Source organism: Orbicella franksi, chromosome 12, assembly GCF_964199315.1.
Source record: "Orbicella franksi chromosome 12, jaOrbFran1.1, whole genome shotgun sequence".
Classification (NCBI taxonomy): Eukaryota; Metazoa; Cnidaria; class Anthozoa; order Scleractinia; family Merulinidae; genus Orbicella; species Orbicella franksi.
This window is the reverse complement of record NC_138156.1, coordinates 23066262-23094077: the sequence shown is the minus strand read 5'-3', so window position 1 is coordinate 23094077 and position 27816 is coordinate 23066262. Positions and strand designations below refer to the sequence as shown.

Below are 27816 nucleotides of genomic sequence, written 5' to 3'. Positions count from 1 at the left end.
ACACAACAAACATCTCACAAATACAGCAAACAATCAAATATGGCTACCTCTAACAATAAATATAGCTGATATATTGATACATTTTGCACCTGGGAATACATTTTTTTCTGTCGAAAATTCAATTACAGACGTCGTTATCATCGCTTCTTTGATCAGTAAAGGCCCCAGGGCATTTTAGACGAAAGCGGAAAAAGGGAGAGAAAGCTAAGATCAAAGACTGCGCGTAACGAGAGGTTTTTTCAACAAGTGAACAGATACACTGCCTTATTAAGATTTTGTCATTTATATTTATCAATATAACTAGTGTGGCAGTACTTTAAACAGCTGCAGGTTGTGTTATGTTGTTGAAGCTATATTAACCGCCTAAACTTAATTAACCCGGACAACTATTAAATGTGTTTGTTTGTCTTCTCGTGAATGCGGAAAGTTTTTCCCAAATGCGGCTAAAGACCTAATTCCTCTTTCACACACGAAACGCTATCAAAGGAAGGGAGAACTTTTCAAAAACCACAAGAAAAACATTGCTACACAGTTGCCCTAAATTATTGTTTCTTAGCGTACAATAATTTTCTTAGTGCCAGGATTAGCTAAAGATCTTTACTCAAAACACAGAACTTTAGTGTTATATTGTCTAATTATAGCAATAAAATGCTCAGTTATGCATGCGTCGTATTGCACTGAGCGAATACATGTGTGCCTTTTTTTTTGTAAAAACAAAATCGAAATATAAAGATTAATATGAACCATTGCTCAGAGCTTCGACACTTTAAAACTCGCACAGTTCCAACAGTTAAAAAAACTTCAAAGTTTTTGGACATTCACTCCAGACCATGATGTCTGAGCTAACATGCACTTAAATCGCCAGCGATGACATCACGTTATTTTCAAACAGGAAAAAATTCCGTACTCCCAATGGGTTTGTTGCTGCGTCAAACAGCTAGACTGCATACACAATTTTCACGTTTACGTTCAACTTAATTGTGTCGCCGATAATTCCTTTCGTCCACTTTGAATTTCGGAGTTATGGCGGTTGCTTGACATGAAGCTAGGATCGCGTTTGTCAAAAAATATACACTTATGTCGTGATTTTTAGCCACTTGAGGAGTTAGGGTATTAGGAAAAGTGCTTGTGTAAATGATTTTTGGTTCGGTTCCGATAATCAGCTGTCTAGATAGCCAAAGTAAGTTCCAGATGTTTACATTATTTTCCGGCCGCCATATTGGAGGACTGAAGGAGGTCGGCTAGGCTCTATAATTTTGCGGGGAACATTTCGACAAATATCTCAACTTTAGGACAACGCACACACCTTGAACTTGGAGAACTGGCTTCTTTATTTATCGTCTATAATATCACAATTTCTTGACTTTATCCACTGAATGATATTTTATTTTATTTTTTATTGGGTGACAATTCACACACCCTATACTCCTTTTAAATATTTGTCCCTTATGCAATTCTTGTTCCAAATTGCACACTACATCCAAATTTCTGCAGCACTTTCTTAGCTCTGGCTACACTAGTATAAACATATCTAGCGTGGCGGAGATTTTTTTGTCTGTTGACGTAAGAGTCGAAAACTAAAAATACTTATGCACATTTTTTAAGCGTACAAATCTGAGACGACAGCGAAGGTGCGCGATCTCTGAACTTTGAACGTAAAAAACCAAATCGGTTTTCCTTTAATTGAACTGCTCAACAGCGAAATTCACACGATTAGTAGAAACTGGGGCTAAATATAACCGCCGTACTATTTTGCACAGATTAATTGATGACTGACGCTAAGGACAGCCCAGTCTGTATAGATCACTAGAAAATTGAACTGTGGATATTAGCAAAATTCAGTGGAAAATTGTTGTTTGGAGAAAGGCTCTGATCCTAATTAGTGGAAATGCAATATGGCAGCGGCCATAAAGTGTGTTTTATGATGCTTTATTTCTCTAGAAAGCTACACATCCTATAAAACATACCAAAATTAGCGTTATTGTGACAATTTCCAATGCATTGACAGGATGATTTCTATTCCCTCCAATTTACTCCAATCTAAATCGACTAACGTCACGTCCGAACGGCGAACGACGAACGTCCAACCTCAATCCGGAATTGGACGTTTGCGGTAAACGTAGACCTCAAGGTCTCCAATGGCCATGAGAATAATATAAATACAAGTAATTACTACTTCATTAATTGCGTCACCAACAATACAAACGCGGAAAAAGTCTCGAGAGCCTTTCTTAATTTCTTTCCGTTTCTGAAATAAAGGACCTTGAAAACAAAGGATATATTTAAACAACTTTGTCAAAAAACAACAATTAAAGAAGGATTAAAATTAAGCGACCAGCGCTCATATATTCTGATGCTTTTTTTTTTGTATAAAAATTTCAATCGGATTTACAATTCCGAAAGATTCAAAATTTGTCATCATTTTCAGTGTTGACCATGGTTTTAAAATAAAAACTTAAAGAGATGAACTGTTTTGTCTTCCCGAGTTTAACAACCCGGAGACATTTTCTCATTACAGTCCTTTTTCCATTTTCCAAAAGCTAAAGATATAAGTGGTTGTCTGAAATAACACCATAAACAATTTTCCAGGGAAACTCGAGGAAATAAGTTTCAAAGTTCAGAGAAATTGTGCAAACGCAGGTAAAACTCCATGACCAGCTTCATTTCATGCACCAATACTTTCAAGTGTTTCATGGTGTTGTCAGAAATTATTTCTTTTGGGAATATATTTTAAACAGTTGCACAGAAGTTAGCAACACGATGTAAGTCATCTCGATGCAAAGATTTTGTTCACTTGTTACTCTTAATTTTTTTTTCTCTCAATTTTTTTTAAGGCCATTTCTTCATCTTCCCCACCACAAACCTCTATCTAGATTTCACGAACCTTAACTACATTGATTCATGCCTGTAGATCTCTCACTGTACTAGAAACCTGATGTTGTAGTGTATAACTTTTGTCTCGCTCTCCTTTTTCCGCTTGCAGTTTTTTCTCCCTGCGCCCCAACACACTGAACGCCTGGAAGAGGCTACGAGCTCGCCAAAGCTTTGAAAGACCTTCAAAGGCACAAAAATAGACATATAAAAATATACTGGACGCGCGCGTTTAAAGCAGATCTTTAATTTAAACTGCTCGACAGCGAAAGTTACACGTTTAGTAGAAACTGGGGCTAAATAATAAATGTCGTAATATTTTGTCGTAAGATTATTGACGACTGACGCCTCGGACAGACCAATCTGCATTTTCACCAAAAAATTGAACTGTTTATATTCATCAAAATTCAGTGGAAAATACTGATGTTTGCAAAGTCTAAATCTTCTACAGTTGGAGGCGCGATGGGAATTCAGTAGTTCTTAAAAGTTACTTTAGCAAGGAAAAAAAAGAAATGCTTAATAAGAGTCGCAGCCGATTTTGTGAAGTCTGCTAAAGTTACAAAGTAGCAAGTTCTGAAGATGTATGTCGAAACATACGAAACGTCAAGTTAAATAATATAGTTTTATTTTTGTTTTCCAACAATCCGTTTTATTGATTGTCATGTTTATCACCACAGTTTGTGTGTTATTTCTTGTTAAGTATTATCGTTATATATCATCGTTTCAAAGCTACTGTTAGAACCCCGTAACAGTAATTGTTTCAGGTATTTCAAAATAGACAAAAAGAATTTGCTATTTCTCTACCGAGTGTTGAATTAACTTTAATATGAACAACGGTGAAACAGGAAATATATACCAATTTCACTTTTAGATCCACCTTCCCCGCAAACGGCGAACGGCTTGGCGTCACGTGACTAGGACCAGACGTCGCATTTGAAGTTTTCGACTCGCGTTTTGAACGTCTGAGAGGTCATTTACCTCAAGCTTTATTGCCTCGAATTTTATTTTATACCACGTGCAAATACTGAAATCGAATAAAGTAACCCTTTTTCGACAACTTGGTTATAATTTTAATGCCAATAAGAAATTACCTAGACTTTTGTGGTTGCTTGTAGAAAGGCACTGACCTTAGCGGAAAGCCAATATGGCGGCAGCTATGAAGTTGAATGTGTGTTTAATGACGTTCTTTTCTTTAGAAAGCTACACATCCTGTAAAACACACATTCGACTTAAGCCGACGCGATATTGGATTTCCACTTAGGATAAGTGCCTTTCTTCAAATAGCAACAAAAGGCCAGGTAATTGCTTATTTGCCTGAAACATTCATCCGATTTGTAGAAAAAGGGTCACTTTATTCGATTTTAGCATTTGTACGTGGCATAAAATACAATTCAAGGCAATAAAGCTTGTGGTAAATGACTTACGTGAAAACCTACTTCTTGACGTTCAAAACGCGAGTCAAAAACCTCAAACGTGACGTCTGGCTCTGGTCACGTGATCCCTTGCGGTTAGCCGTTCGCGGGAAACGTAAATCTAAAAGTCTCTAGTGAATACAACGTCCGTAGATAGTTTTAAATCAAAGTTAGTTATTAAAGTGCACCTAACGCCAAAATTTTTTCTCGCTGAAACGAATCCACTTACTGTTTAAACTAATTCTGCCAAAAAATTTTTGAATTTGGTTGAATCCTCAATTTTCTATGGCCCGCCAAAGTCGTGCTCGAGATGTTTCACGACCCCTTTTTGGGGAGTCTGGGTCGAGCAAGGTTGTGACGTCTACCCAGGAAACGAATAGAACAGCCCTCAGTCATTTCTCTTTGCTTTCTTTGGACGTCGTAGTGTAGAATACTCACTTTTGTATATTTTAGCTGTAAAACGCCCAAATTTTCGCTAGAAGATCAAGATGTCTTCCTCCTCAGAGTCAGAGATGAGTTTTTATTCAAATGACTCTGATATAAACTTCATACCTGAAGTGGAAATCTTCTGGCTTGAAGTGCACTGAACAGATGGCCGAGTTCTTCGAAGGCTCCCACTTCGCTCTCTTTTGCTTTACAAAGTCCACCCACTTTTTTCGTCTTTTTTTTCGCTTGTGGCCGATCGTCACCAAAATATGGAATACAGTGAAGTGCTATTCCATTTTCTAAGTCTGGGGTGTTGCTGCAACCGCCTGCAGCACACCTCGTAGGCATTTTAGCTGCAAATTCTTCACGAGGAACACAGCCACTACAGTGAAATGACTAGCGGCGAAACACGTTTCGTTCCTGGGTAGACGTCACAACTGCCGCTGGACCCATTCCCCCCAGAACTCGGCCGTGAAACAAAATGGCACCGATTTAGGGCGATTTTCGCGTTTTCGGCGGGCCATAGCAAATTAAGGATTCAACCAAATTCGAAATTTTTTCGCCGAATTAGTTTTAACAGTAAGTGGATTCATTTTAGCGAAAAAAAAATTTGGGGGTTAGGTGCACTTTAATACTCCATTGTATTAGTTTTATTTAGATTGTTCATTTTTTTTATTTTTTTAATATCCCATTGTATTGTTTTTATTCAGATTTTTACAGTTGGTGTGATATCTTACGATTTTTACCGACTTACTAAGTGTAGATGCAGATGTAGATTTCTATTCGCTCCAATTTACTCCAATCTATATCGACTGACTTTCGAACGACAAACGACAAACGTCCAACCTCAAACCACAGTTAGATGTTTCCACTAAGCGTGGATCTAAGGGTCTCCAATCATGAAACGCCTTCAGAATAATATAAGTACAAGTAATTGCTACTTCTTTAATTGCGTCACAAACAATACAAAAGCGGAAAAAGTCTCGACAGCCTTTGTTAATTTTTTCCGTTTCTGAAATAAATGACCTTGAAACAAAGGATATATTTAAAGAACTTTGTCAACGAACAACAATGAAAGAAACAATTGAGCGACCAGCGCTGGTATATTTTGATGCATATTCCTTTGTATAAACTGATTTCAATCGGATTTAAAATTCCGAACGGTTTAAAATTTGGCAGTTGAACTATCTGGTTGAACAATGGTTTGAAAACAGAAGTTCAAGAGATAAAGTTTGTTTTGTCTTATGAGTTTGACAACCCTGAGGCATGTTTTGAATTAGTTTTAGGCCATTTCCTCATCTCCTCCGCCACAGCGCCGGCTCTGTCTGGATTTCAAGGAGGAGGGAAAAAACCTGCTGGATTATATTGATTCATACCTGTAGATCTCTCACTGTATTAGAAACCTGATGTTGTAGTGTATAAGTATTGTCACGGTCTTCGCCTGTTGCACCAAACCCCTCTCTCCTTTTTTCGCCCGCCGTTTTTTCTCGTTGCGCCCCAACTCACTGAAGGCCTGGAAGAGGCTACGAGCTCGCCAAAGCATCGAAAGACTCACAGAAATATACTGGACGCACGCGGTACAAGCAGATCTGTGATAAGGAAAATTTTAATGTAATCATTCAGTTTGCAACGAGCTAAATACGTGACTACAAAGAAGTCGTTTAGAATTCAATAGAACTCTCAATACCACACAGGAAACCGCTTGGTCATAAATTGGTTTTAACGATCTACATTTAAGAGACGTCAGTGTATCAGCTCCCACACAAATTTAAACAAACATCACTTTATACGATACATAAAATTTTTTCGTCGAATCAAGTCAACTTCAAATCATGCATTAGTTTAATAGATGAACAATTCTAGAGAGGATTGAAGGGGACTCTAAGCGACGAACGTAAATATTTCCCGGCAAGATGTGCTATCGAAGACGTAGTCCACCCACACGTCACGTGACCTACAGTGAAGTTGAAATGACGTGATTGACGTGTATATAGAGATTGTGAAAGTCGAAGTGAAGTGAGAGATAACCAGGAATAAGTTAAAAGAAGCACTTTTACGTGAAAACATTACATCATTACGGGTACACGGGTTGAGTTTGTCATCACAAAGCTTCAGTGAGTTGTCCGATAATTCGTCGCAAACCCAGTTAACCAGTCTCTTCATCGAGCATTAGTCTGCCAAAGTATCGCACTTAGATACTCTTAGATCTTCAAATGGGTTTTTTCTAATACTGTTAACACTCTAGCTAAAGAGTGGAATATTAGGTTCTGATTCCAGCCATTTTGCTGAAATTCGGCTACCCTCAATCCGTCCCTATCCGATTTGCAAGACTACTCAGATTGTGTTTAAAGATCCAAAGAGTAATGCATTCGACTGAAGTGAAGCGTTCAAACCAAATGTATTATTTAACTGATTCGTTCGAACGTAAGAAAGTCCCACGACTCACGTACTATAGCCGCCTGTAGTTAAAATCCTTAAATTGAATACATCAGTTATGCCTGCGAAAAGACGCAGCAATATCCAACTTATCGATGCCGAATTAACTCCACTTCACTTCACAGACCAAGGCATAAAGTAATTAAACCTGCTGTATTGATCCGCTTATTTGTCTTTAAAGTCACGTATCACTCAGGCTGTGATGATGCCAATAGTGATGTTTTTCCTGAGACGAAAACATTCTATAGAAGAAAACATTCTCTAAAGACCAAAGTCTATAAGCTCGGATTCCCGCCGTTTTGTGTCCTGTTGTCATTCTCAACCTCTCCCTCCCCACCCCCAAGAATCCCTCACCACTCGCCTTTGAAAGAATGATGCTGATTGGTCAGCGCCAGGTGGTGAGCGAGACCAAGAGTTATAGCGTTTATCCTCGCAATATTAAACATTCACATTGCGGGAATTAGAAGAAAAGCTGTCTTGAGATTTCAGTTGTAAACAGAATTGTAATTTAATTATATTCACGCGCCGAACTGTCATGTACACATCTGTATCCATAGCAACAGGCAAAACGAGCAATCGGCACTTTTTTCCTCGATACATAATTACGGTTGTTACTTACTGGCGAATATTGACCAAATTTTAGTGAAAAAACCGTGATGGAAAGATTTCCGCGACTTAAACGTGGGAGTTTTCGGTCTAAGACGTTTCTTGTCTGAGAAATATAAAAGCACACGCGACCACCGCGTGCATTAGCAACACAACAAACATCTCACAAATACAGCAAACAATCAAATATGGCTACCTCTAACAATAAATATAGCTGATATATTGATACATTTTGCACCTGGGAATACATTTTTTCTGTCGAAAATTCAATTACAGACGTCGTTATCATTGCTTCTTTGATCAGTAAAGGCCCCAGGGTATTTTAGACGAAAGCGGAAAAAGGGAGAGAAAGCTAAGATCAAAGACTGCGCGTAACGAGAGGTTTTTTCAACAAGTGAACATATACACTGCCTTATTAAGATTTTGTCATTTATATTTATCAATATAACTAGTGTGGCAGTACTTTAAACAGCTGCAGGTTGTGTTATGTTGTTGAAGCTATATTAACCGCCTAAACTTAATTAACCCGGACAACTATTTAATGTGTTTGTTTGTCTTCTCGTGAATGCGGAAAGTTTTGCCCAAATGCGGCTAAAGACCTAATTCTCTTTTACACGCGAAACGCTATCAAAGGAAGGGAGAACTTATCAAAAACCACAAGAAAAACATTGCTACACAGTTGCCCTAAATTATTGTTTCTTAGCGTACAATAATTTTCTTAGTGCCAGGATTAGCTAAAGATCTTTATTCAAAACACAGAACTTTAGTGTTATATTGTCTAATTATAGCAATAAAATGCTCAGTTATGCATGCGTCGTATTGTACTGAGCGAATACATGTGTGCATTTTTTTTGTAAAAACAAAATCGAAATATAAAGATTAATATGAACCATTGCTCAGAGCTTCGACACTTTAAAACTCGCACAGTTCCAACAGTTAAAAAAAACTTCAAAGTTTTTGGACATTCACTCCAGACCGTGATGTCTGAGCTAACATGCACTTAAATCGCCAGCGATGACATCACGTTATTTTCAAACAGGAAAAAATTCCGTACTCCCAATGGGTTTGTTGCTGCGTCAAACAGCTAGACTGCATACACAATTTTCACGTTTACGTTCAACTTAATTGTGTCGCCGCTAATTCCTTTCGTCCACTTGGTAGATTTTTCCCGCGCTCTCACGACATTTTCCGTTTGTAGGACAATACATCGCGTTACTGAAATAAATGTCATTTGCTAGTCAGTTAATTTTTGAGAACAATTAGACTTTTGAAGCTATTTACTACACATTGATAAGAAGGTAAAGATATTGCTGGAATCAAAGAAATTTTGAAATTACAAGTTGAAGATTCGTTCAAAAAAATCAATAGACGAGTATATTTTGCTCATTGAAGCTTCGAAGCTCTCGTTGTGAGCAAAACAAAGCTCATGTTTCACATGTTGTTGTTTTTATTTTTTTCACTTCAACAAGTCATTACTGATATTCGAAGAAAGCTTGAAAACAAGCAGCTTTGCAATTTAATAACTTTTAAACTATTCATTTTGGATAAGTTGTCCGCGTCAGATAATTAACGGTATAAAGAAAGAATCTTAAACCATAGATAAAACTGCGTATGCCTCATGCTAAACCGGGTTAAAATTATAAAATTTTTCTGTTTCTGCGACTGACTTACGTAAGTATCACTCGAGCGAAACGTTTAACAAAGGGGTCCTCACGTCTATTAAACCTTTTATCATTCTAAACAATACTAAACTAATTTCTGGTTTTTAACACGAAATCGATTTTCCCGTAAGATACCAATGAAGCAACTGCAGACGCAATTGTCAACAGCAGATTTCAATTTGGCAGTTTTGTAATAATAATAAAAAAAACGTGTTTGATTGAGTTTACTTCCTATAGCTGCTGAGGGCAGCCATACAGCCCCATCGCGGAAAAACTAACCAAGGATAACGACCACAAATTATGAGGCGAAAACAAGAGAAACAAATCAGTTTAAACTCCCTCGCAAACACTATGTTCACGTTTTCCAAAGTGTTTTACACTCATGTCGAGCTGCAAGGAAACCGTTAATAGTGTGTCTAAGGAAATGTGTATCTTTAATACTGGCATAGAAGAAATCATGGACTGGGGAAAACGGATCGGTCTTTTTGAGACAATTACGTGTATAGGGCCTTCACGGATTACTTGCATCGCCCACGATTAATTAAATAATTCAAATGAGTTTCATTGTATGAATAGACAGAACACAAAAGCAGTGATAATGGACTCCAAAATGTTCCGGGTTGTCGGTATATATTCAGCGGTTTAAACCAGTTGGATTTTAATTGAAGAGCGGATTTCATTTGAAGCAGAGTCAGTGCGTTATTCTCTTCAACGGCTCACCAGCAGGTAAATGTGACTTAAAGCTCTTATCTCTCAATTTTGCTAATACCTAACTATTTTCTTAATATTTGACTATTTTGTTAGACTATTTTAAGAAGCACAGTATTAGACATTCTTGGGGACTGGAAGTTTGCGTTCAAATTTCGATAACATTTTTGTCTGCGCAACACCATGCAAAACGAGCTGCATGGAGTTTCCAAAACTCGATCCGAGTGGCCAACGGGTGCATTTTGTCCAAATCGTTTTTAAATATAAATAATTGTACGTTAATTCTTTGCTCACTTGTGGAAAGGAAATATTTCATTTTGATTTGTTTATTGCATGGGACCTGTAAATTACGCTGCGTCACAATACGGCCTCTCACGGTTATCCTAGCCAAGATTGTTCCTGTTTGTTCCTTTACTGATCACTATTGCGCCGATGAACATAACGTCGATGTTCGAGAATCGTTCACAATTTTACCTATCAATTTTTCCTGTTTGTTTCTGTTATCAGCGTTGCAGATGCAGTGCCTTCAGTTAGGGTTTATTTTGGAATCATATCGCCTTCAAATTACAAAATTTTCGAACATTTCCGAACCTGAAAGCCATCCGTGGCAGCAAAAGTTACATAGCTACTGCTTTTATACATTGCCATATAAAAGTATTTCATTTACCGCTAGTTATGAGAATTCAGGGATACATCAAAGCAAGTTACAAGCCTAGCGCACCTTGATAATGCGGTTTCGTTACTTTAAACGACCTGATGAAACATTTGGAAAAATGAAAAGGGCACATTGCAGCGTGATGGAAAGATAAGGCGAGAAGCAGACGGTTTAGAACTCTGAGCAGAAATTATGTTCTACGAGTGTGTCTAAGTGAAATGAGTGAACCGGAGGAAAATTTGTGTAAATCACGTGTTTCCAGAGACAAGCAAACTGTGTATTCTTAAGCTGGTCTTTTTTTTTTAAATTTTTCGTCTGTCACTGGTGTGAAAAAGTGGCCCCCTTTAGCTTCTTTTCTATAATTAACCTTTTTTCCGCTTTCGACGACCAGAAACTTTGAAAGCAAACAGTGCAAAATACTTAGAACATGAATAACTAATTAATGCCCTTTAATACATGCAAAACATTTTCCTGTTTACTCGAAGGTAACAATAGAAACTCTTAGATACGCAAAAGGCACTTGAGGTCTCCAATACACACAACGTTAATTTTCCGCATTTTTTCAATTTAACGTAAGTGCGAACCCCCAAGTGAGGCAAGTCCCGCCCCCAAGTGAGGCAATAGGCTATGAGAACGAGGTTGCAGTACAAATAGAAGAGAAGAATTTTTAGTTTGGCCGTATGTTATTGACTAACCCTGGAGGGCTGGACGCGAGAGACATTTTGAAGGGTTTGGGAAAGAGAGCTGAAGATTTGCAATTAAAGCTACTTTCTGCAAGCGCAGAAAGTTGATTTAGACCGTTTGCGCGCACTGAAATTGAAAATATATATATGTGAGCCAGTTTATTTCTAGAACTTTTTAATATTTATTTTAAACACCTAATTGCTTGCCACTGTTTTTGGAAGACAACTCGACTTGGGATTTTCACTTTTTTTAGCACGCGGTGGTAATTTTTCGCTTGTACCTGTGAATGAAAAGAAAAAACTGAATGCAAATAAATAATAATTGAAATACAAAAGATGACAAAAAGCTAACCGCAAAGACATTTTTACATGCTAATTATTTTAGAGTATCGAGGTTGCGCACTAAGTTTGTGGTTCATTTCATTGACATGCGATCAAATGAAAGAATATAAGAATTCATGTGTAGTGTGTGTGCGCTCGGGATGGAATAAAACCCACATTCTCTCTTTAAAACGCGAACGTAAGGAAAGAAAATAGCTTAAGTATATTTTGCCGTCGAGCTAACTGGCTTCATGTTGTTAAGATGCAAAACATTCCCAAGCTGTTTTCTTCTCGACGCTATTATTTTGCGGTAAGGGCAAAATATGCACAAAGGGACAAGATTCACGAGCGAATACTCCATGCCAAAACGCGGGAAAACTCACCAACCACAACTAATTCCTCCCTAAGACACTAATGCACTGTCAATCGCTCATGTAATGAGAATTAAAACAACCATCAAACTAATTCTGCCTAAGTGAAGCGGCCAAAACACTCAAAACTAACGTTGAGTTCAATGTATGGAGCTCGCTGACAAGAATTAATATTTCAATATGAGTATAATGAAAATAGGAGCTGACTTACAAGCTTTCACAGTGATCAACGATCCAATTAACATATGTTTCATAAATGGACACGGCTCAATTATCAACAGATCAATACGCGAAGAGGCAAGCAAAACCTTTGCTGACGTCACTGTTTACATTTTTCTTCATTAACATACGACTTTGCTCAGTAAGGGCATCACGCTAGACACGAATTGACTACAAACATTTCAAGAGCTTGTGAAATTTAGTAATTGGTGAAATTTTTGCTTCTATGGGTGAAATATTCAAGGAGAAATTGACTTTCAAAAACTGCAACATTGCTGGGTGGCAATAGCGCTAATGAACTCGTACATTCTTTGTAAAAATTTTGAGCTTTTAAATACGCGTCGCACAAAACGTATTCGATACATCGGGCTCAAATTCCTTGGGACAGTTCATCGTGCTGTGCCCTTTCAATATTCAGAAGTAATGTTTTTGCAACTCCATCAGAAACTGTATCGTCTATGCTAATGGACAAATATTGTAAACAAAGATTCTCCTCAGTACAGTGTAGATAAGGTGAAAATCGATTGATCCAAACATATAGGAAAGGTTACTTTCTCAGAATAAAATTTGTTCGTTACAAATTTATGAATGCTGTGCATCAATTAATTTAAACATCGCAGATTGTTTTGCAAAGAACGCAATAGAGGAATCCTTGTTTACAATATTTGCCTCATTATAGCATAAGCAATTAAGTTTCTGATGGAGCTGTGCAACACAGGTTTAAAAACTCAAAATTTTACAAAGAATGTATGAGCTCATTAGCGCTTTGGCCACCCAGAAATTTTGCAGTTTTTGAAAGGCAATATTTCCTTGAATATCTCACCCAAAGAGCTAAAATTTTACCATATATTAAGTTTCACTAGCTCTTTATATGCCTGGAGTCAATAGACCTTTCCTGCATTCCAAAAAACAATAGCGCCAAGTCGAGGTCAGGATGGACAAAAATACAGTAAATGTATGAAAATGTCCACCCCAACCTCGCTCTGGCGCTATTGTTCGTACGCACTGAAGTGGAATGCGGGAAAGGTCCATTCATATCTAACATGTTTCCTTCTGTACGCAAAGCAAATGAGCAAAAATGTAAACAATGACGTCAACAAAGATCCCCCAATAAGAGATCAGTGTGATTGTCAGGGGTGACCAATACAGATTATTTTAGAATACTGTCTGACTTGAATCCCACGAGATGCTTTCCATCCCTGTGAATAGATGAGGGGATTGTCGTTGTCTTTTCTTCTTCCAGCCAGTCAAACCTCTTAATGCAATATAGAATTATAGCGGAGCTCCGGCGGCCCGAAGGGCCACCAAGCGGAGCCCCATACTCAAAGAAACCCGTGAATGGCTTTTTTCTTGGTAAAAACGGCTAACGGTGTTGCTTGTGGGCACGTAGACACGACGACGACGACATTGACGTATAAATAAACGTTGTTAACTGCTTTTGTTTTGTGTAGTTTGAGATTATTCAGACTCGGAAGGCCAAGCAATATAAAAAGAAAACTTAAAAATACCCAAATCAAAATTTCGTTTATCCTGGTTTAGCTTAATAAAGCTCTGACTATGACCAACCGACCCGGGAGTTCCGCTTTTAGGCTTGGCTAAATCGATATGTTAAAGTTATTCTTAGCCTGAATCATTTTAAAGGCTGTGGAAGAAAATCCTTTTGTGTGATAATTCAAAAGAACGCAGATGAGCAGTCGTTTCACGGGGTACCTTTTACCGGCTATGCTGTACAACACGGTTCTAAATTTTAAGTTTGCGGATTAAACCCCAGTGTGTGACCATTCAAACGAAAGGTACTGAGCAGTACTTTCATGTAGCTAGTACTGTTTATTACGCTGTACAAGGTGGCTCTAAATTTTAAGTCTGTGGATAAAACCCTAGTGTGTGACCACTCAAATGAAAGCTATTGACCAGTACTTTCATGTGGTGCTGTTTATAAAGTCAGTAAATAAAACCTATTGTCTGTGAACATTCAAATGAAAGCTCTTCAGCAGTAAAGAAAGGGTACACATTTATTTTAAACGTCAACTAGCAGCTAGCTTTACTTAAATGTCTGTGTCTTCTTTAGTCAGCATGATGGGCCGTTTCCCCAATGGTTTGGTTCTTGTTGTGGTCCTGGGCTTGGGGCTGACAACATCTTACAAGATTGATGACGCTTTCCCGTCGGAATGGGAAAAGGACACGGTAGAAGACATGACCGATGAAATGAACCGGCTGGATAAACTGAAAAATAAGAAGAAAGACGAAGAACAAGCGAAACGCGTGGCTTCGCCAGGCTCAGGCGACTTCCTCGAAAACAAGATGCTGGAGTTTGTAGATGATTGTAAGTTGGACACCCAAAACAAGATTCCTGAGAAAGAGATAGCCGAGAAGAGAGAGGCGTTCCTGAAGGCTCTGAACAAAGACTACCAGATACTACAGCACGGAAAGGGGTCCATCGCAAGTGACGAATCGTGGCTGAAGGCAAGACAGAGTGAGGTCTGCGGTGCTTGTGTCCTAAAAAAACTTTGTGCAGAGTCGGACGTTTTGACTCATTTGAACATCGATACAAACTCAAACAGGTAAGCCTGAGCCATAAGCCAACTATACTGCAATATATATGTGTATATGATTGGATTCACGAAAAGAGTGCAGACCTTTAACCTTGATCAGTTACAGCTCCTGAAGGTTTGAAAAAAAATCTTCGAACGATAAAGAAAAACGAGAAGAGTACGAAAAGGGAAGATAAGGGAGTGAAGGGGAAAAAAACTTACTTTGGAGATTTTTGGCTAGGGAAAAAACCCGTTGGATTGGAATCAAGCCAAATAGTGGGACCTTAAAGACTTTGAAACTCTACTGACGACGCTTAGCGCCGTTCCAAAGCGTAATATTGCCGTCGTTAACCCTCTTGTCTCGTTCGTTACATTAGTTGTCAAAGAGCATGCGCAGTAGAGTTAAATTACCACCATTACCTTTCAATAACTAGCCTGCGAACGCAGACGTATTTCCGGCTGTCACTTGGTTCCGCCGAAAATAACGTCTGCGAACCCGAGCCAGAAAACGATTCCTGTGACGTAGGAATTCTAAGCCAATCACAGTTTAACTCAAATAACCCCAGAACTACTGCGCGAGGTATTCGCTGCGAGGAGCACTCGAGTTTCATTCTATCATGGAATCTGATTGGCCAAGGAGAAACAAAAGTCGTTACGTCACAGAAATCGTTTCCTGGCTCGGGTTCGCAGACGTTATTTTTCGGCGGAACCAAGTGACAGCCGGAAATACGTTTGCGTTCGCAGGCTATTCAATAACAAGAGGACTCTAAAATTCAAAGCTCAACTGACAAATGCGTTTTTCGCTATCGTCAATCAAATGTTCGGCGGCTCCTCCCAGCTTCCGACTACTGCCAAGAGCGCAGTAATCAAATCAGTGAGCACAGTTCAGAGAACGAAACAGTGCTAGGCAGTAGTCGCAAGCTGGGAGGAGCCGCCGAATATTTGACTACGGTAGCGAAAAACGCATTTGTCGGTTGAGCTTTGAATTTAGAGTCCCCATGTAATTCCCAAGGCGCAGTAATTGGCGCAGTAATTGTAAGGCGCATGCAGTAATTCCCAACCTCTGTACGCTTTTCCAGATTCTGTGTTCGGTTCCCCCCAAAATAGGCCCGATAAACAATCAAAACAACACCCTTTCGTTTCTCCTCTTACAGTGATGCTCAAGCAAGGGCGTGCAAGTTGAAAGTACTCGAGTATTTTGCCGCCGAATTACACGACGAAGAACCAGACATCAACTGTAACGAGAACGCCCGTTTCCGAACGATCGATGGAACATGCAACAATCTTGCTAACCCTCGCTGGGGGTCAGTCGGAGACAAATTCTTGCGCCTCGAACCCGCTGATTATGGCGACTGTGTGTCGACTATTCGCAGAGCGAAAAGTGGAAATGAGTTGCCGAATGCCAGGAATGTAAGTATTAATGTCATCGGCAGCAACGACTGCCCACACCCCAATAACAACGTATTGACTCATTTGACCATGAACTTTGGCCAGTTCATGGATCATGACATCACGCTGGCTGAGGCACAGGGACTGAATTGTGAACCATATAACATCAACCCGGAGTGTATCAATATTGAAGTTCCAGAAGATGATGACATATTTCGTGATAGGGGTGTAACCGAGTTTGAATTTGAGAGGGATGCCCCGCATAAACCCAATACCGATTGCACACCGATAACCCGGGAGCACAGTAACGTAATAACGGCCTATGTCGATGGGTCTAATGTTTATGGCTCAAACATTTCGCTGCTTGAAGAACTACGGGCGCCTGACGGCCGAATGCTAGTTATGAAGCCTCCACATGGCTGCCCCATGGCGAATCTGTTGCCTGCACAGCCGCCTGAAGTGGTGTGTGAGTCAAGAGACCCAAACAGACCATGTTTTCATGCCGGAGACGAACGAGTAAACGAAAATCAAGGTAAGACTGGTAAACAAACCCAAGCTAAGAATTTCTTTCTTTCTTTGTAGACCAACAAGAAACCACAAAGAGACAAAAAGACCCTTCTTGTTTTGACAAAAACTGCTAAAAAACCAGGAGCCCATTACCCGGAGCCTCTATCTCCCATACTAACCCTGTGAGTCAACCCTTTCCCGTATCCTTCTATTTTTAGTAACAGCTCTCGTGGGAGTTTTCACACGACCCCTAATCAATACCCAATTATACCCGAGCTAAGACCATTCTTTGTTACAACAAAGACTGAAATCCCACTTGTGGGCCCTGTTTTGCATTTTCTATCTGTAGAAACAAGATATTTCGTGGGAAACCAAGAGACCCTTGCGGTTATTACAGTTCTAAAAATAGAATGATACGGGAAAGGGTTGACCCTACGTTACAGTGCGGATTGAGGCTCTGGGTGATTGACTCCTGTAAAAAAACATATTTATTTATTTGGGAAGCACGCGACAAGGAGTACCTTTTTAGTTTGAGCAACGGCAAGAACACAGCCTTCAACTCTGGTCTATATAGGGTCGGTCTAGATATTTCCATTAAATTTGTCTTTTATGCTGTGTAATGATTGTAGGGACAATCCTAGCCGTTGTGTCTCTGTCACACAACACCTCCCCAGTACAGCTTCTTAGTGAGATGCGCCGCGTGACGAGCCAGGTAACCGCGGCTGCGAAGAATCTGAAGACTAGGGTGTGTACGTTTTGATAAAACATGCAAGCTTTAACATGGGAGCTAGCAAAGAAGGCAATAAACATAAACTTATTTTAGGAATTGCTTGCTCTCTCTTACTAAGCTTTTCTGTCCACAGGCCTCATGTCAGTTCATACAATTTTTGTTCGTGAACACAACCGAATTGCTGACTATTTTGGTGAGAATACCCGGTGGGGCCCAGAGAGAATTTTTCAAGAAACTCGAAAAATCGTTGGTGCGGAGCTCCAAGTCATAACATACGGAGAGTTCCTGCCTGAAATCCTCAGCAGAAGAGTGGTAAGCTAATTGAATATAAAAAGGATTGTAAAGGGTATTTTCGTGATAAGTAAATGGCCTAATTTTTTGCCCTTGAAATGTGAAATATGGAATGTCTACTTTATATCTCGTGAATCGTGATTTCGTTAGAAGTCGTGAACGTTCGTTTTCCAAAGTAAAATTTCTCCAGAAGAGATGAATGATCGTCTAATTAGTCGGGTTTTGATCATGCCTCCAAGTTTCGACTCCTCTTATATAAACATTGGACAACTAGCGGTGGAAAGGCGAAGATGTCGAACAAGGCTGAGCTTTGGACATCAGGTTTAAAATGCTAATTAGTTGTGTAAGATTGTGAAGAAATTTTCCCCCCGTTTTTCGTGAAACATGATGCATTTATTTCATTTTCTGTGAAGTATGAAATTAAAGGGACTTTTCATTTTCCATCAAATGTGATCTAGGCCTCCAATTTACCAGAAGCGGTTACTCGTCAGGTCCGCCTTACCAAAATGTTGAGGCACTCTCCCGCGATAGACATCACATCCCACACCGGAAAGACGTGATACTGCTAGCCGCTTTATTTCCCAGGGAGAACTCCCATATATAAAGGACGGGGGTGCTTATCGCGCCTTTCAGGGGTTAAAAAGAGTGCTTTTGGTACTTCTTAGGGCGTTCAGCCTCGAAAAGTCCACTGCGGGAGCTTTTAAGCCCCCCCTCCCCTCTCCCCCCACCAAAAAAAAAAAAAAAAAATGGAGGAGATAATCTGTTGTTTTAAAATTGGTACCTCGAAGGGGTGAAAAAAAAAATTCAAGCCGCGCCCCCCGAACAGGATCTTGGTACCTCTTAGGGGGTTCTTTTCAAAATTTCCCACGAGCACCCCCGTCCGACTAAACTTGACCCTTTTAATTTTATTCACATTTAGATCAGACAGTTTGATCTCAGGCTGCTGGGGGGAACCCGGTTTTTTAATGGTTACGACCCAGCCGTGAACGCTCAAATGACCACCGCCTTCTCAGTAGCTGCATACCGATTTGGACACAGCCTGATTCAAAACCAGTTCAGTCGCTTCACTCAAGAAGGATTCGAGCACAAATGCGACTGCGACGCGAAATTGGAGTACTTGCCTATCCCACTATGCGACTTTGGCAACCCAACCTACTTATACGACAAGTGCCAGGGGGCAGTGGATTCCATTTTTAGAGGCTTGATGAAGGATCCAGCGGCAACGATTGATAGGTAAGAGGGCACGAACGTCTGACAGGGTCCCTCGGGATACCAGCCATGATGCTGAATGGGCCAACCTAGATTGATAACGTTTTACTTACTAACTTACTTACCTAGTTACAAAACCTCCTGCACAGCTGTTAAATTAAATCTAATAAATCAAAGAACAAGAAGTAACAGCCGGACAAAATGTTGCCACTGATAAATCAACTAATTCAGAATGAGGAAGGCCTGATTCGTCAAATTGAACGTTTTACAACTCAAATAGGAGCCATTCAATACCTGCGTCCTTTTTGGTCCGTGAATTAGGTCTCTTCATTGCTGCATAAGTGACCCACTCTCCGGCAGAAAACGCTATGGGAGAAACAATTTTCCTGGGGCATAAAAACTGTCGGAAAATGGATGACGAAAGTAGTGGGCGTCCCTGATGGGACGGTGGGTGGGGCAAAAAACCCGAGACGAAAACCTAAGGGGGTAGCTTTGCAAAACGAGTCTGGAACAATTAGGGTGGATTAGTTTTGTGACTATTTCGGTAAGATATGTAGTCAAGAGATTTTGAACGGTAAGAGAGATAATCCCCCATATAGGCCTTATTCCTAAGGCAATCCCCTTAAAGCTTAATTTGAACATGGTACCCGGTTCTTCAGTTTCTGCCGATAATATTACCACGCGCTTTTTGTGGAGGATAAAAATGCGTGTAACGTCCGCTTCATATGATTGGCTATATCTAGACCCTTCAAAATCTCGGATTTCTGAACTCGAAAGACAGGTCTAAAAGTACCTTGAGAAGGGCATTAGGCCCACATGGAGGATTGGGCCGCTCCACGTTCACCCTGTCTTGTAAGTCGCGGGGGAGGGGGGGGGGGGGAGAGGTGCGGTTTACACTCCAACATTTACACTCCAGTGAAAACGACAAGTTATTAACTGGGTTCATTTTGTTTTTTCAATCCAGATGTCTCGTCGAATGTGTACAAAACTCTCTTAGCAGAGGTCCAGGCGACTTGGTTGATCTCGCTTCCCTTAACATTGCACGAGGGCACGAGCGTGGAATGCCGGGTTACACGGTATTTCGAAACCGCGAGGAATGTGACATCGAACCAAAGGTGGACTCATTTGATGATCTCTTAGCTGCCGGGTTCGCCAAAGCTGACGTCGAGAACCTCAGGAATACCTATGAGTCAGTACACGACGTGGATCTTTTCCCCGCAGGCATGTACATTTTCTATTGCTACCCCAGGGGGGAGGAGAACCTCAGGGTAGCCTGGGGGACACCTCAGTCGATGGTCTATTTTAATCAGACCACGCCCCTCTCAGGGAGCTGCTTCGGTTCACAAAATACCGTAGACGGCCGCTTATGAGCCCCCTCGCTTATAAGGCCCCCGGTTATAGGCCAATCTACATGTAAACCAAAAAATACATCCCGATCAAAAGCCCCCCGCCCCGGATATAAGCCCCCTTCTAGCTTTCCTTGTTTTGAATTCGTCTTATTGTGATGCTTTATAGCTTAATTAAAAACTATTAAATAAATAAAACCTACTTCGATCGACACACCTATAGGACGTTTTGGAATGATGTGTTTATTCTGGTTATAGAGGAATCCTTGTTTACAATATTTGCCTCACTAGCATAAGCAATTCAGTTTCTGATGGAGCTACAAATAAATCAGTTCTGAATATTGAAAGGTCATAGTACGATTAACTCTGCCAGTGAATATGAGCGTCATGTATTGGATACTTTTTGTGCAACACGGGTTTAAAAACTCAAAATTTTACAACGAATGTACGAGCTCATTAGCGCTTTTGCCACCCAGAAATTTTGCAGTTTTTGAAAGACAATATCTCCTTGAATATTACACCCAAAGAGCCCAAACCTTTACCATTTATTAAGTTTCACTACCTCTTAAGCTGCCTGGAGTCAATTCATATCTAACATGTTTCCTTCTGTATGCAAAGCCGTATGCAAATGAGCAAAAATGTAAACAATGACGTCAGCATGAATCCCCCATAAGCCCCCTCGGACATAAGCTGCCCTATTTATAAGCCCATCTAAAAGCCCTTACAGAGTTTTGTAAGCCCAGGGCTTAAAAGCGGCAGTTTACGGCATTTGAGAAGGGCTTCATATTCTCGATATTATAGTTGTCATTCCCGATATTATAGTTATATTTAGTTGTCAACTGAGTGATCTACATCTATCTACACCTACATTATTTATAACCTGCGAAGGGATTAACCTTACCCACAGAGAAATATAAAATATATATTTCAACACGGAAGCTCCAATCTGTTACAATTCCAACTGGATAAATAAAAACAACGATGGGAATAGCCTCTTGTGCGAATCATAGCAATTTGCTAACTAAAGAATACCTATACCCAATTGACTGACTCGAGTTGTTTTCAACGCTTGCTTGACCCTGAGCTCCCTTTACGCCTACACAGAATGGCTGACTGCCGGGTGTAGGCGAGTTGATCAACGCGCTCCAACGCCTCCCCCCCCCCCCCCCCTCCCCCCACACCCCCTCAATGTCGACAAACCAGATCCTGCTTTCTGCCGTACTGACAAGTTTAACTTAACTATTCACGGGCACTGCCCGAAGACCAGCCCACTTAGCAACGATCATGCTCGCCTTTCCTCCCTCCCTCCCTCCCTCTTTGTTTCCTGATTACAGGTTACATTAGCATAATGTAGAAACTATGTACCCCAGGCAAGACGGGCCTTTCGTGAAACGTATTTATACAAGAATTTCTAATCTAATTAATTAGGCTTTTGTTTTTTTCAAATGCTTTTATCTTTTCTTTTATTGTTATATGTAAATAGTTTTATGTAACTTGTAAATCGACTTATTTTTAAATCATTCTTAGGTTTTGTTATTTCTTTTCGGGTAATTTTCCTCTACTAGTGAAGGGTTATCCTTCGCTAAAACAATTCGACATGTTAATAAAGTTATTATTATTTTTGTTATTATATTTCTATTATAAACCATAACTACTTTTAATTTGTACACAGGCTTAGCAGAACCTCCATCGGAGGACGGAGGTCTTGTGGGTCCTACCTTTGGCTGTATTATAGGCGAACAATTCGGACGCCTCAGAAAAGGAGATCGTTTTTGGCACGAGAATGAACCGAACGCAGCACTGAACACTGACAGAACGGCATTCACTGCTTGCCAGCTACGAGAGATCAGAAAGATTACCCTTTCCAAGGTCATCTGCGCTAATAGCGAAGATATTCCCTACGTCACCAGGCGAGCGCTGAGACAATCCAAGATCTTCGTAGAATGTGACAAACTTCCTGATATAGACCTTGAAGCTTGGTTGCCACGCTTTGATTGCCCGGAGAACAGGTATGTGAAGAATTAGGGTATTGAGCCGAAAACATATGAGAAGAGATAATGTGTCGTTTAAGAATTGGAACCTCTTAGGAGTGGAAAAAACTTCAAGCCACGCCCACAACTCAGGATCTTTGTACCTCTTCGGGGTTCTTTTCAAAATTTCCGACGGCTATCCCCGGTTTTTTCATGTGGGAGTGTTCCCCCGGAGTTATCCCCGCAAACTCTTATTTACAAGCTTGGTGGTTCTTTTTTTCCCAGCAGTGCTTCCTCCGATTCCCCCGATTCCGCCGACGACGATACCTACTGGTAAAGAGGATCATACCAATGGGGAAAGAAAAGAAGTTGGTTAATCATACATATTCACTCAAAACTAGCTTTTTTAAAAAACTGTTTTCGTTCTAGATTAGAAAAGTGGGTCTGTTTTGCTGGGTTGAATTCCACAATCACAATCTAGTATTTAGCCATCAGTTTTATACTGCGTCGAGAATAAAGTACATAAAAGCATTTTCAAACACAGCTAGAACCTTGATGTAAAAGAGTTAGAAGTGTTTTGTTTTTCCAGTTGGCATTAGGGTCTATCAAACATTTTGACAACAGCTGGGGTGGCTGCAGTAGTAAAATCCTCTTCCATTAGACAATAATGGCTTTGGCGTAGAGAGTAGCCTTTGTCATAGTGCTTATGTTCGAAGTGAAATCTTTTTTGTTTTTGTTTTGTCATTCAGTCTTACCTATAACAAATTTCTCGATTTTGCTTGGTCCTTCGCGTGCCTATTTGTCACGTGATAGGGGCGTCAGTGGCCATGTAGGTCCAGATTACAAGCAACAGGCCATCTTTCTCACATGACTCCAAGGCTTTCTGACCAAAATTGCGAAATATAATTTAGGATAGATCTAGGAAACAGAGCCATATCGACACACAACATTCTAGTCATTTTTCATTGAGTAATTCGGTCTTTTGTAATGATGATTAAATGAATAAAAACCTTAAGAAAACCGCTTCACGCATTTGTGTATCAGACACGCGCCAAACCCCTCTATTTAGATTTCCATGAACACCTCCCGCCTCTTCATGAACAGAGAGACCCAATACTAACATACGGGCTGAAAAGATTCAAAGATGCCGTGTGAACGCTTAAAAAAAAAACGCCCGGTCGCGGATTAACGCCTTTTTACGAGCATTATGGAAAGACTCACTCGCAAAAATAAAGGAAATTTTCAAGTCCCTGTACGAAAATAGAGAAAGTATGACTGACTGGTTTGCACAGTGGACTCTCAGCTCGACTGAGTGTTCTAAGTTAGTGCCTTAGGTGGGGTCATTGTGTTATGTTATTGGTGGAGGGGGGGGGGCGGGGGGGGGGGAGAGACACTTAACTCATACATTACAACTCTCCACCGAAGAGTGTAACTGGCTAGTACCCCTTCCATGGTCCTCCCGGAAAAAAAAAAAAAGAGTAGCAATAAGCTCCCCAGGTCTCCACACTGCCATGAGCATGTACATTCGAAAAGTAGATAACGTAAAACTGACATTCCTTCATTGATTAAAGGTGTTTACAAATTACCACCTAAGAGTATGACTTAACGATGCGATATCAAATTGAACACGCCTGATAGTCTATCCTTCGTTATTTTTGAAAAAATCGCTTAAACTTATCACAATTGACTTGTTTTCGTCATCTTGAAGTTCATTGTAGGAGCATTTTGTTTGCGAGCAAACGGATTTTCAGTAAAAAATTCAGCGAAATCGCCGAGACAGTCAAATAACATAAACTAATGGATCAATCAACATCGCCTTTACATATACACTTGCTTTTTATAAGAATATCGTTTTCCCGGCCGAGGCTGAATATTCTTATTTTTCTGCCGATTTTAGGCCGAAAATATTCTTGTGAGTATTCCAAGAATATAGCGTATGACATTTCTGTTTTCGATTGTATTTGGTGTCTGTTATCAACCACATACCTCTGGCAGAAATGACGTTAGCATCGGACATGCGGCTAGTGCTTTTTTTGTTGTTTTTTTCGCTAGTTTTGCCGTTTAGAGAAAGGAAGAATGTCAAATGGTTTAGTTAAAAACATGTAATTGTTTTGTATTTAAAAATTTTCAACAAAAAAAAAATTATATTCTTTTCAAAATCTCAGCCTCGCATCTGATTCTATCAAAATATTTTTTTTAAATTTCGCAAATTTCAGCCTCGATATTGTTATAAAACATGTTCTTATAAAAAAGAAAGAGTGTACTGATGAAGCAATACTGTTACCGACTGGCTCGCCTGCATGGCTTTCCACTAGATAATAAAATGTAATTTGTGATAATATTAAATTAGCATAAATTACTATTTTGCCGGCACGGAGCAGAGGCTTGGGGGCGACTTCGAGGTGACCAGAGTTCAGTGGGATTAGAGTTTGAAATTAGTTACGGTTAGCAGGGTGAGTCATTCTACGGTCAGCCTTCACCGTGTGCGGTTGGAAAGTTCGTTTCAATTTTCTTGCTCATGCACGAACGTTATTCCTTTAGCCCTGTCATTTTATTACATCACTGTATTCTACTATATTTAAGTATACTACGTTTAATTAGGATACCTAAAACCCCAAGGGTGGCACCACTGCCTTGGTCGGAGGCACACGTTCCCCTATTTTTTTATTTCCACCTGCTGGTTTTTCCGGGTTTTCATGTCCGGCTTTGGTGCGCTTAGTCTTCGGATCTTTGTGAGCATTTATTGGCACTGAATAAATGGCACGGCGGCTTGGCTGTCCAACGCGCCCAATTTCATCACTACGTGCGTCTGGAAATGTAGTGGAGGCAAAATCAGTTTGTTTTTTTATACTAACAGAACAGACCTCTCGAGTAACCCACCTGGTGTTCCACTAGACTCCCTTATGTTAGTGACGAGATTTCTTCAATAGTTAGCCCTTCTGGACAGTGATGACAGAAGACTAGAAAAAAATCACCACCGAGCCACGGTTTGAAAAATGTCAATTGTAAATGTTGCGGTGCACCATCCACACTACACCGGAGGAATTTGAAAATAAAGCTCTATTTCTACGGTTAGGCCAACCGTCCACACTAATCCGTCACGAAAACGGAGCTTTTCGAAAACGCTGTTCAAACCGGAGGGATTTGAAAACGCCGGGTTTGCGGTTTAGTGTGGACAGAAAACATTATGAACACGGAACTTTTTGAAAATGATGGCATCACGATAATCCGTGATTTCCCTGCTCGAGTTTTTTTTTTTTTTTTTGTCCAAACACAAATCCAAAATGACCGGTGATTGTTGGGTTTTTAAATTTCCCCCGCGTACTGTCGACAAAATGCATTCGATGCGTTTTCAGAGAGAAACACCGTTTTCAAATTTCTCAGCTCCTGCGTAGCGAGGACACGGCCTAAATCATGTAGTCAAGATAAAAAGAATACCCACGGGGGAAAAAATACGAAGGCGCCAGAGGTTTGAGAAAATTTCGTGCAAGCGAGGCTTGGTGCGAATTTAACATGTGACGTAACCATGCATGAGACCTCATTTCATCGCATTAGAAAGGCCTATCACGAGATCTCTTTTATGAATTTTATTAGCACTAAATGTGAGGTACAAATCACGTGAATAGTCACTATCTAAAATGCGTAGTACAGGCTTGACTGCGTCTCTCCAAAATACGATAAGCCTGACCCGCGGGAGGTGCGCAGAAGTCAACCGGAAATTTGTGTTCTTGTTTTAACGCGTTTTCACCTCTCCCCACCCCTCTCTCCCCCACCTCCTCATCACATAACAACATTTTTACGAGAAGTCGAAAGTGCGCGCCAAGGAGAAAATTCGACTCCCGGTTCACCGTCTTCTCAAAACGCTCGTGTGTCTTCGCGGATATCCATACAGCGGATTGTTTCGTATGATAACAAGCTTCTCTCTCTCTCTCTCTCTCTCTCTCTCTCTCTCTCTCTCTCACCCCCTTCCCCCCGTATACTTAGAGTTGCCACAAGGGTATAAAGGGTCAAATGTTCTCTATGTTAGAGTTTGCCTTGTATTGTCTTGATGTTTTTAGGCTTTGCCCAGGGACCTAAGAATGTAGTTTAAACACTGTCAGAGAACGGGTTTTCTGTTGAATATCACGGCTAGATTTAGAGGGTTTTAGCATAATCTACCAAGTGGCATTCTATTGCCCTGATTTCAATTTTACCAGATCTCTTTGGCAGCCTCGTGATCAGAGCTCGTGACCCTTGAATATTTGTGAAGAAACTTTGGCGTTTTCATTGAAAAACATCTACCTCAGTTCGCTTTACCTATAAAATTACCTTAAAATGAATAAAAGACAGCTCTCTCACTGATTTAACATTTAATTAAGCCTACGTATTTCACTGCACGTTACAACAATTTTGAAACAATTCCAACTGTTTTTCAAGTGTAATCAGAGATAAGATTCCACATCACTTAAGGTCAGAAAAATAGAGTTCAAGATGGCAAGAATAATATTCACGTGACAGTCAGGGGCTGTCACAGCACGTTATTTTTAAGCTGTTATTATTTTTTCACACCGTTCTTGTTAAATTAATTTTCGCTCATTTATTCACACATACCACGAGATGCACGCATATTTATCGCTTCAATGAACGCACTGATACGCGTTTTAATCGGCTTTCTTTTAGCTGCGTACATTCCACTCAAACCTTATGAGTTTGAAAGATACCACTAATTAGCCATTGTTCTCTGTTTACATTCTATCGCGTGGGAAATTCGCCGCTTACCGTTGTCTTATAAAATACCTTTACATTAAATATACCGTTAACACGAAGCATCCTAAATAACCACGTCGAACAAGGTTGTTCAGTTCAACAGTTCAGTGAATTGGCAAGCATGTGTGGTTCTGGAAACTTCCCCATACATTTGGCCCGCTGTCGAAGAGGTGGACACCTTGGGAAAGACTTCCGGGGTGGTTCCTCACTGTTAGCGCGGAACTTGATCGACATTTGGACCTGAGTTCAGCAAATTCAGTAAACTCCTCTTCCATTTCATCGCCAATCTTGAGCGACACAGGATTCAGTAAAGACGGACGGTTCTCTGGCAAGCTAGTGATGGCTGAAGCACTCGTTCTGCCCGCAAAAGGTGGTAGATCTGAGGCACTTCTCAAGCGACAATCCGCGATTACTCGAAGCAGATTTTTATTCTGCATGGGTTCCAGTGGCTTCGGGGTTTTGGTCTCTTGGGGAGGTTGTGAACCATTTGAAACAGCCACGTAAGGATATTTAGGCGAGAGTGACACTACATTGAGGTGCAATTGTTCACTGTTCTCATCTGAGACTTGCGGATCAGTTGCGGTTTCGCCCGCCATTCCGTCGAAACACGTTTCTTTGCTTTCCACGGCCGGCAACCCGCTAGTAGGCGCACCGCGTATCAAAGACGCTTGGTAGCTTTCGTAGTTGATCATGAAAGCCAACGATAGCGCCTTGAAAAGTTCTCTTGC

General features: G+C 40.4%; 3 protein-coding genes across 4 annotated transcripts in view; 1 reads left to right on the top strand and 2 right to left on the bottom strand.

The window, feature by feature from the left end:
* Positions 1-2624: 2624 nt before the first annotated feature.
* Positions 2625-5584, bottom strand: LOC145464259 (uncharacterized). Its single transcript, XM_081448095.1, has 2 exons — positions 4836-5584; positions 2625-3054 (listed from the first exon to the last, which is right to left on the bottom strand). The coding sequence occupies exons 1-2, from the start codon at positions 5055-5057 to the stop codon at positions 2917-2919; spliced, it is 360 nt and encodes a 119-aa protein (XP_081304221.1). The 5' UTR covers positions 5058-5584; the 3' UTR covers positions 2625-2916.
* A 4459-nt stretch (positions 5585-10043) lies between these two features.
* On the top strand, positions 10044-23681 carry LOC145464224 (salivary peroxidase/catechol oxidase-like). 2 transcript variants are annotated; one of them, XM_081448056.1, is made up of 8 exons: positions 10044-10138; positions 14438-14930; positions 16055-16821; positions 17660-17838; positions 18737-19050; positions 19991-20247; positions 22045-22381; positions 22631-23681. In XM_081448056.1, exons 2-8 carry the CDS (start codon positions 14443-14445, stop codon positions 22677-22679), a joined length of 2391 nt encoding a protein of 796 aa, XP_081304182.1. In that variant the 5' UTR covers positions 10044-10138; positions 14438-14442; the 3' UTR covers positions 22680-23681. The 2 variants fall into 2 exon arrangements, with proteins under 2 accessions (XP_081304182.1, XP_081304181.1); XM_081448055.1 differs by having other exon boundaries at positions 22628-23681.
* A 2971-nt stretch (positions 23682-26652) lies between these two features.
* The window catches only part of LOC145463900 (low density lipoprotein receptor adapter protein 1-like), a 1895-nt gene continuing 731 nt past the window's right edge, over positions 26653-27816 (bottom strand). Inside the window, exon 1 of the mRNA XM_081447691.1 lies at positions 26653-27816. This exon is cut by the window's right edge and continues 731 nt beyond it. Coding sequence (XP_081303817.1) covers positions 27193-27816 — 624 coding nt within the window. The 3' untranslated portion in view covers positions 26653-27192.